General features: G+C 42.2%; 1 protein-coding gene and 1 pseudogene across 2 annotated transcripts; one reads left to right on the top strand and one right to left on the bottom strand.

Moving 5' to 3' along the window:
* Positions 1–555: 555 nt before the first annotated feature.
* LOC309443847 (olfactory receptor 12D1-like) lies at positions 556–1453 on the bottom strand (annotated as a pseudogene). Its single transcript has one exon. The product of its transcript is annotated as an olfactory receptor 12D1-like (transcript).
* Positions 1454–4190: 2737 nt separating this feature from the next.
* LOC309443845 (olfactory receptor 10A7-like) lies at positions 4191–9437 on the top strand (the record flags this gene model as incomplete). The annotated part of the gene is made up of 2 exons (XM_082061118.1): positions 4191–4200; positions 8458–9437. 2 exons carry the CDS (start codon positions 4191–4193, stop codon positions 9435–9437), a joined length of 990 nt encoding a protein of 329 aa, XP_081917244.1.
* Positions 9438–10358: the final 921 nt, after the last annotated feature.

Genomic DNA, 10358 nt, shown 5'->3' with positions numbered 1-10358 from the left:
TAGGATACTCGAGGACATTTAACATGTCTGTAGCAGTTCATGTAAATACAGATCAATGGTTTCATGATTCACCAGATCCCCCCAGGGGTCTGACTCAAATCAAATGTTGACAATATCACGCTCGAGTTATGCCCACCCGAAATGTACCACATGCTAACTCTCTTCAGCTATACAGGAGCTCTGAACGACCAGAGGGTCATTCAGCTGCTTAAACAGAGCTGTCAAGTAATTTCTTATCTTAGATCATCCAGGACACCTGCATGATGCTGTCAGCTCTGTCTCAAGTCCTGCAAGAGGCACAAATGCGTCTGTATTAGAAGCCAGAGACCACATGGGCTGCCATACACATTGCATGTAAATATGATGGAAGAAGCTTCAAGTCCATGAATATCTCCCCTTTGATTCAGATCTACACAATTACCTTCTTAATGTGTTAAACTACATGAGATAATCGTTTGTTTTCCAGGCTTTTACAATACAGTGTCCTTCTGAGCTTTCTCCTTAGAAACAGGAGAGGTGGAGTAAACTACATTCTGAGCGTTGTCCTTGTTTTAGTCACGTTCCTCCAGGAAAGAGTTTTTTTCCCTAGCATTTTTTTCAGGGCAGATCTCATCTCTGGGTTCCTATAAGTGTAGATCAAGGGGTTCAGAGCTGGGGTGACAGTACTGTACAGGAGAGACACTTGCACATCCCTTTGAAGGGAGCTTCCTGAGGAGGGTGGTGTATAATTGAAGAGCACTGGTATGTAAAACAGTGCCACAACAGTGAGGTGGGAGGCACAGGTGGAGAAGGGCTTCCATCTTCCTTCCTGGGACCAGACCTTATGGAAAATGAAGCAGATGATGTAGAGATAGGAGAGGCCAAAGAGGCCTACAACAACAGATGTGGTAATGACATTGAGGAGGGTCATGTTGAGGCTGGTACTACTGCAAGCCAAATTCAACAGTGGCTTGATGTCACAGAAGAAGTGATGAATGTGGTTGTGGCCACAGAAAGTCAGCTGAGAGGTCATGACTGAGTGTATCATGGCATGCACAAAACCAATGGACCAGCTGGCCGTGGCCAGCAGCAGACAAGTCTGGGGGCTCATGACAAGGGTGTAGCGCAAAGGATTGCAGATGGCCACATAACGGTTGTAGGCCATGGTGGCCAGTAGCACAGCCTCAGTGCTGCCCAGGAAGTGGCAGAAGTGAAGCTGGGCCAAGCACCCACCAAAAGAGATGGGCTGATGTCCAAAGAGAAGGCCAGTCAACATCTTGGGAACAGTGACTGTGGAGAAGACAATGTCCAGGCAGGACAAGTTCCACAGGAAGAAGTACATTGGTGTGTGAAGACGGGGCTCAGCTATCACCATGGTCACAATGGCACCATTTCCCAGAAGACTGGTCGAGTAGAGCAAGAGGAAGCAAACAAAGAAAAAGTGCTGCAGCCCCTGGATATCAGTGACACCCAGGAGGATACACCCGCTGAACTCAGTCTGGTTCATCACTGCTAGAACAGTAGGAAACAAAAGCAAAATATCAAGGTTCCACGGTTGTGAGCAGCAAGAGCATTACAAAACATCAGACATGTAATCAAACACAAAAGAAACTAACATGGACAAAAACAACTTGAATGTAGTTTTCTCCTATTTCTGTCTAGAACCAAGAAAATCTTCAAATAAAGCCTTCCTCCTATGCATATAGAGCAGAATAAATAAGATGTGAAACAGGACTACTTCCTCACATTGATATTTCAAGTGTCCTCATCTGTAACTTCCTGCTGCAACCCCTCAACTCATCAATAAAGCTTCTAACTCACCAAGTGATTCACTCCCGATCCTTTCTTTCCACTATTGTCCCTACATTTCTTTAAGCCAATTTCAACTTTCACATTTTGAATAGTTACCATCTCTTCCAGACAATTCTTCCATCTCAAAAACTGCACAATTTCCAATTTTGTATCAACAGCCAGCAGAAGGTGCTCTAAGGTACCATACAGTCATCAAAATTTCTTTTGGATGTTGATGACAATAAAGGAAGAGGCTGCCTGAGCTTATGATCAGAAACTGGTTTTGCTATTGGACTGTATACTTTGCCTAAAGAACGTCTCTTGGTTGCTCAGCAGTAGACGAATTGCACAAATGCCAAGATCTCACCTCCCGCAATACTGTGATGGAGCAAGACTGAACTTGCAGGAGAGGAGTTACCTGGTGCAAGTTCCAGACAAATGGGCTCATCCCACTGAAAGTCGATCATACTGCCCAATGAGACAACACGGTCAGTTCTGTCACCATCGTTCGTCTCTGGGTAATTCCCAACCATACAGAATAAAGAACAAAATCCTGACATTATTTTAGTAGAGCAGGCAGGCACAGCTATTTCTGGCTTACAACAGAGACCCCAAATCTTACAAGATGAGTAGTTTTCTCTGTATATTCAATGCAGTGATGACTAAAATTGATCACTCCAATTAATGAAAAAACAATGACTTTCAAAATACATCTTTTAAAGAGGTTAAAACATATAGGTATATTTCACGGTCTTTCTCATCCATTCTGCTGTACTATATACTTCTACTTAAAACAAACGATTTTTGAAAGCCATTATGAGAGGTCTACAGCCCAATCACTCCTTTTCTCATACTTCCTTAGCTTAGTTTTTCAGCATGAAAACCGGAAACAAACAGGGAACTTCCAAACTGATTTCACCATAAAAGAACATGAGCGTGTTGCACACATGCATCCGCTCTGGAACACTGACCATATTTCTCTGAAAATACCTTTAGTCTGATCTTTGAACAAGCTCCATTGGAAACATTAGATGTGATAATATTACAGCCTTATCAACATTTTAGTCTGTCACCTGCACCGCAAGAGTTAGAGATGCCATTCTCTGTGCAATACCAATGCTTCAGTTTCTTCCATGTGATTTGACACCTTTAGGCTCCAAAGCCCTCCTCATTGAAATGCATCTGCAGAAAGACAGCATTTCATTTGGGTGTGTTCCACTACCTCCTCTGTTTCTGCCTGTTTTTCTCAGTCAACAACAGGTGATATAATCCGTTTCCTCTCTTCTTTCTAAACATCTTTTATCTTCTGTTTCTAACACTTCCCTTCTGTTTCCCAGATGCTGACTAATATTTTCTGTGATAAACTTATGAACACGTGCAGTCAAAAGAAAATAGTTTTCCCAAACTTATTTTCTTTTATTTTCAATTTTATTGTTATTGTTATTTTAGTTTCCTTCTAACTTAAACAGAAATGCAAATACAAGATTTTTCATGCTGAGGTTTTCCTATTTTTCCAACTATATAAATTACATAATATGAAAAAAATAGTTCTGCACAATCCTCACCTCACTGTCAATCAGCACTTTTCTCATTGCAGTAGGGCCCTTTGATTGAGAGTCAGGAAGCAAAGCCGAGGACAAAACAACGTATTTTGTGGAGTTAAGAGTGTTTCTTCTCTCTTTTTTTCTGTGGTATCTCCTTGGCATTCTTGTAGCTGAGAGATCAATGCTGCAGCTGTGATGACAATGACTACTGTGAGTTCTCAAGGGCTTGTAGTTATTCAGGTAGGATGCAAGGAGCAGACTTTGCAAATGCTACCAGAAATCTCTGATGACCTAGTAAGAGGAAGCCTTTTTTTCATGTCCAGAACATGCAAAATATCAACAACATCATGTGGGAATTAAATTTCCTATTGCTTTGATCAGTCTCCTGAGATGAGATTTCTGAATCAATGGTGAATTGCACAGCAACGTAGTGTGTAGATGAGCACCTGCAAAGTAGAAAAGCAAAAATAAAGCAGCCCACAGAGACTAGATAATAACAAAACCTTTCCAAAACTAACCAAACCAACCAACCCACCCGCAGCCCTCCTTCCAAAAAAAACAGAAAACATCTTCTCACAGTTTTGTGTCATTGGTGAACTTACTTAACATTCCATTAAGTCCTGCATTTAAGTTGTTTATGAAGATATCTGGCCCTAAGATGGATCCCTGCAGGACCCCACAGTGGCTGCTCACCAGCCCAACACAAACCTGTTTACTATAACCCTTTGAGCCTGACCCATCACCTCATTTCTGGCCACTGCATGGTTCTCTGGGACCCCCAGGGCCCACCTTTGATGCTGTAGACCAAGTGAAAGAAAGCATGAAATCTCTGCTTGTCTGTGTCCCTGTTTATGAAGTGATCATGCTCACCAAGCCATGAGTACGGGTATGAGATCCAGATTCAGTTGCCTAAATGGACATCTGTAGTGCAATTCCTGACAAGATAAGGTATCCTAGGATGATGGATGTGACCCAGAACTTAATATAGTCCCTTCTTCTTCTGTGACCCTAGATGGCACACTCCATAAGGTCTAAACCATTTCTGTACACCTGTGTACACATAACTAAATACCAGTCCCAGACTGTCTCTATAAAGGACAAAAACAAAGGCACTTCCCAGGGCCATCGCAGTTGTCTCAATAACTACTTTGTACAGGATGATCACTGTCTGGAGGTGCTTGTAATTTATCATTTTCCTGGGACATTGAAAGTGATGTCAGGTTCTTCTTAAGTTATGTCAGATTCGCATGACATTCAGGAACTACGCTGTTAGGCTGGGATTTGCTTGGAATTCTATATCACTAATGCTTTTTTTCCATCTTCTTCTCTGTTGAGTCTTCTTTCTTGATGAAATGTGGTTCTTAATGGGCCAGATATGACTTCTGCACAAAGTATGCCAGCAGGTGTAAGTAACTCACATGGTTGTGCTTTGAAGCTGTGCAGAAACAACACTTTGTCATGTACAGGCTGCTTTCCCTTGCAACAGCAAGATAAAGGATGTCAGCATGGAGTCTTCCTCTGGCTAGAGGTTCTTTCCTTTCTATTCACTGATGAATCAGTTGAAGAACAACTCACAGAGGATTTCCATTTTATTTTTATTTTAGACACATTATAATTAGTTGCAGTAGGAGTATATTACTTTATTTTGTTATTTTATTAAGCTGTTTTTATGTCAGTCCATGAGTTTCCCCTTTCCCTTTTGCATCTCTCCCCTGTTTGGAGAAGGGGGACAGGTCGACTGAGCGAGCAGCTCTCATGGTTTTGAGTGCTCACTGGGGTTAAGCTACAACAGCTTGGAAAAGGTTCACCTCATGAGTTGCTCCATCACCTTCCCAGGGACCAAGGTGAAGCTGGGCAGCCTGTAGTTCTCCATGTCCTCCTTCTTGTCCTTTTCAAAAACAGGAGTGACATTTCCATTCCTTTGGTCCTCAGACATCTCCCCAGTCACAGTGAGCATACAAAGATTCTGCAGAGTGGCCTCATGATGACATCAGCCAGCTCCCTCAGCACTCATGCAAGCATCCCATCAGGATTCGTGGATTTATGTATGTCTGGTATTCCCTGCCGTGCTCTTCTTTCACCAAGGATATGCCATCCATGTTCCAGAGTCTCCCCCTGATCTCTAGGGTCTGGGATTCCTGAAGCCTGGTCTTGCTAGCAAACACCAAGGACAAGCGGGCATTCGGTACATCCACCTTTTCCGTGTCCTGTGTCACCAGGTCCCCCAACTCATTCAGCAATGGGCCCACATTTTCCTTTGTCTACCTTTTGTCACCTATGTACTTACAGAAGCTTTTCTTGCTGTCTTTGACATCCCTGGCCAGATTCAATTCCATTTCAGCTTTGGCTTTCACAACCAAGTCTATTGCATACTCAGACAGAGCATGAACGTTTGAAAAATAAGAATTCTTAATTATCTCATGCACTTTCACCATGCAAACTGGCAGATTGATGCTTCAGAGAACATACCTGTGTGGCTGATGAAAAATCCCTTCAGCCATGCAAAACACGCACACACACCACACACTGCAGGAATGCTCTGAAGAGGCAGGCGGAGCCCAGGAGTGCTTGAGGCTCAGAGGAGGAGGATGGAGCAAGCATTCACATCTGTTGCAAAAGAAACCAAAATCATCTCAATATGAAAGGAAACTGGAGAGTTTATTTGGTTTGGTTTGGTTTTGGTTTTTTTTTGGCAAACGAGCAAAAACTGTAACAAGCAGTTGTACTTTAGGAAAAGCCAACATAGAGCAGAGCAAAATTCATTTTTGGATTATGTTAAAGTAACATATCTTGAGTATTTATTAGGGTCAGTGTGAATTGCCCATGATGGCAATTTGTAAGTGATCTCCCTGAGTTGGAAGCTTTTCATCTTGTTTTCTCCCCCGTCCTGTCCTGTCCTGTTGAGGAGGGGGAGTGAGCGAGCGGCTGCGTGGGAGCCTGGCAGCCGCCCAAAGCCAGGTCACCACACACATTTCCATTCACACGGATGAGACAATGAGAGAATTCACAGAAATGAGAAAGCCATGTAACTCGTGACAGAGCAGCAGCAGGATGAGATCCTGCTGCACACAGTGCATGGTCAGGGAGATGGGGCTCAACTTAACCCTCTTTGCAACAGGGGAATATTAATGGCTCCTCTGTGATGTTTCCCAACTGCACTGGTAAAACTTCTCCCACTTGACTCATCTTCCTAGATTTTTCAGGATGCAAACCCAGGCTTTACAGAGTTGATTAAGTGTTAAATACCTTGGTCTTGAATTCACATCACCTAATTTTTCCCCTTTATCTTACATGGAGTTACCACACCCTCATGGAGAGTGCTTCAGATGACCAGCAAACATCTACCAAAAGAAATCTATGATTTCCAGAATGAAGTGGACAAGATGTTATAAAAACGTAAGAAGCCTAAACATACCTGTTATTGTATGGCATGTTGTATTTAGGGCCATGTAATACATTGGTATCATATTACAATGCTCTATATTCATAACACCATTGCTACTCAAGTATTCATTATGATCTTTTAGAAGAATTTTCAGCTACTGTGAAATATACGTCAAATTCCATTTTTTCCCCCCAAATATTAGTCAACTAGAGAGGAAAAAGAAAAAAGAATACCCTGTTATTTCTGTTAACTATTTTTTTTGCTTACTCATACAATTCTGAACATGTGGAAGGAAACACTGCTAATACTATAATTAGATTGCTAGTATGTCATAAAACATACTGCACATTCATATAGGCCAAAGATATTTAAAAAAAAAAAAATCACTTAACACATGATCTCATCATCCTAAGAAGTTGCTGTCTGGAGATCTGATCCTACTGGGAGCAAGTGAAAATTCAAATACTTCCACACATTTGCTGTCAGAGCCTTTGGAATCAGAGACAAGATGCAGCCTCTTACAGATGAAATCAAAGTGATGTTCCTTTCCGTTTTTCTCTCTAGTCATAATTTCTCATCCTCTCTGCCTTGAGAATTTTTGCCTCTACTGAAGAGAGAGAAAACTCTACCCGTTGTAGTAAGATAAGGTAATATTTCTGTTCCTCGTTCTTACTTGATTCCTATGACAGAACCAAGACATAAGTGTGTTTCCATGGTTTATTTTTTCTCATTGGAGCCTGGAACTGCTATTATGACATACAAGGGGAATCCATCTCACCTACCTTTAGGAACCAGCAGTGCAGATTTTTAAATCTGAATTAGCCACTCAAACAAGAGAAATAAAAACCTCTGTGGCATCGGTGATTAATATTATTTGAGATGCCTACGAGGGTGAAACAGTAATTATACTGACAGTGTGCCTGCTTATTTCTATGGTCTATAGAAAACCTTGGCAACTGTTACTGCCTATTTTGCTGATAAATACGTTGAACAAAGGAATCACAGCATCCATACTTTCACACACACCCCCCCCTTTTCCCTTTGATCTTTTTCTTTAAAAAATCAGCCAAGTATATTTTGGCTGAAACAGTCCAGGAAGTTTCCCAGAGAAATAATTCTGTGAGCAAATCTGAGATTATAAATCCCAGAAAATGGCAGCAAGGTGTAGATGCTGGCAGCCACTTTCCTGTGGGCAGCCGTTGGTATGCTGAGCATCATGTTACTTCCCAGAGCTTACCTTAAATGAAAACTCAGAATACGGATTTTATATGATTTGATGAAACAAAACTAAGTGAGTGAACACTTCTATGAATTTAAAGCTGTTTAGGTTTGGATTGTATTTTGCAGGGTTAACAGTGAAAATAATGCAGGTGGATCACTTCTGCTTGAGTCAGACCAGGAGGTGGGAAGCCACAGGATCTCCATATCACCTGGCTTAGAGCACCAATAATATTTCAGTTAATTCCAGCTATCAAAAAACTAGGCCAGACAGAACGGTTATTGGAAATTTGAATGTCTATTTTCTGTTTATCTAAATATGAGAAGATGCATCCCAGCTTGTGACTGTTAAAGATGATCTTGAACAGGTTGCCCAGTTGAGATATTTTTCCACTGCCATTTCCAATCCAAGTTTCATCTCATTCATATTTTAAGCTTCATTGTACTTGCAAGTGTAGGAATTCCTGAGACCACAGGTCTGTCCAAAGCTATTAACCCTTTTGTTGTGTGTTTTGTTTTGCTTTTTCTCTTCTACGACAGAACCTGTTGAGGAAATGAAGCCAGGAAACCAAACCATCGCTACTCACTTCTTCCTTTCGGGGTTTGCCTTCCATGGCAAGATGCAGCTCCTGTTTTTCATGCTGATTTCCATCATGTTCCTGGCCACGTTGATAGGGAACTCTCTAATTGTTGTGATCACAACCATTGACCCGGTCCTACACACGCCCATGTACTACCTCCTAAAGAATCTTGCCTTGACAGAAATCTGCTACAGCCTCACCATTGTCCCCAAGATGCTTGCAATTCTGCTGGTGGAGAGAAAAGTTATTTCCTTCACAGCTTGTGCCTTGCAGCTCAACTGCGTTATTCTTTTTGTCACCTGTGAGTGTTTCCTCTTAGGAGCAATGGCTTATGACCGGCAAGCGGCAATATGCCACCCATTGCATTATGCCACCCTGATGAACAGGGATCGCTGCTTCAAGATGGTCATTGGGTCTTGGCTGTGTGGTGTCCCTGTGGCTCTGGGCTTCACCACATGGTTATTTACCCTGCCCTTCTGTGGGAGAAACACAGTTGATCATTTCTTTTGTGATGTTTCTCCTTTGCTGAAGCTGGTGTGTGTAGACACAGCCTTCTTTGAACTACTGATTTTTATTGCTATTGTCCTAATAGTGATGATTCCCTTTTCTCTGATAGCCATCTCCTACCTTTGCATTATCCATGCTGTTCTTCAGATCCCCTTGGCTGTGGGCCAGAGGCGAGCCTTTTCCACCTGTGCAGCTCACCTGGTGGTTGTGACTCTTTTCTACAGCACAACTGGCATCATTCACCTGCGACCCAAGTCCAGCCTCTCATCTGACATGAAGAAAATGGTTTCCCTGTCTTACACAGTGGTCACTCCCATGCTGAACCCCATCATCTACAGCCTGAGGAACCAGGAAGTCAAGCAAAGCCTGAGGACATGTATTGACAAGTGGTTACTCGGGAAGCAGATGACTGTTTTCTCGCTCTCCAGGTGATGGATTCCTTGTAGATGCAAAGATTATAGGTGTTTCCCTAATGGAAAAAAATAAATGGTATTTATGAATGAAGTGAAATGCTTTTCAAAAGACCTGTGCTATTTGAGCAATTCTTTGCAGTTAAATCCTTGAAATATCTGGCCTTTTTTACTTGGCATATTGGGATAAATTATAGTTGTTGGACCTTGGGCCTTGCAAACAAAGAAGTAAACCTTGCTCAGAGTAGGAATATTACCAAAGCAAATTGTAAAATTCTTATCCTCCCGCCCCTCTCCCTCCATGTCCATTAAGCAGACAAACTCTCTGGCTTGGGAAACAGATGTTTGTTTTCCTCTCCATCAATGCAAAAGTTATAGCCTGGATCGTTTCCCCCTCTAGAAAGAACCCTCAATAATGTGTTGAGAATCAAGCTAGTAGCTCATGATTAGAGGGGAGGAGCCGTGTCTCCTGGAAGTGTCCTTGCTACTGGTGGGAGAGACTGGGTTCTAGTCTAGACTTGATCTGATTTTTTTCCACTCAGAACAGAGATCTCTTTCCCAAACCAGCTAGTAACTTGCTCAGTTCAGGACAGAAAGGGTAAGCTGAAACACCGCCAGCTTGCTGCGGTAGCTTTGTTTTAATTAGTTCCCTTTTCATGTAGACTGAGGGAAAGCTAAGGGAGGGGATGGATCCATAACTCATTGAACCTGGTACTTTCTGTCTGATTCTTTCTCTGGCTTGCCAGAGGGAGTGTTCATTAAAGTGAAATGTAACTTGTGCTTCTATTTTCTTTCAGCATATTATAAGATTTTTCATCTTATTTTGTCCTCCTGTCCTGTTCTGCTGAGGACGGAACACTAAGAGAACAGCTGGGTGGGAGTCCAGCTGCAGCCCGAGGACAATCCACCACAGTATCAAAAGTAACAAGTGTTGCTAAGAGTG

The sequence above is a fragment of the Streptopelia decaocto genome (assembly GCF_964273445.1).
Source record: "Streptopelia decaocto genome assembly, chromosome: 9".
Taxonomy (NCBI): Eukaryota; Metazoa; Chordata; class Aves; order Columbiformes; family Columbidae; genus Streptopelia; species Streptopelia decaocto.
Note: the sequence above shows the minus strand (reverse complement) of the source record. Positions and strands in the feature narration are given on the sequence as shown.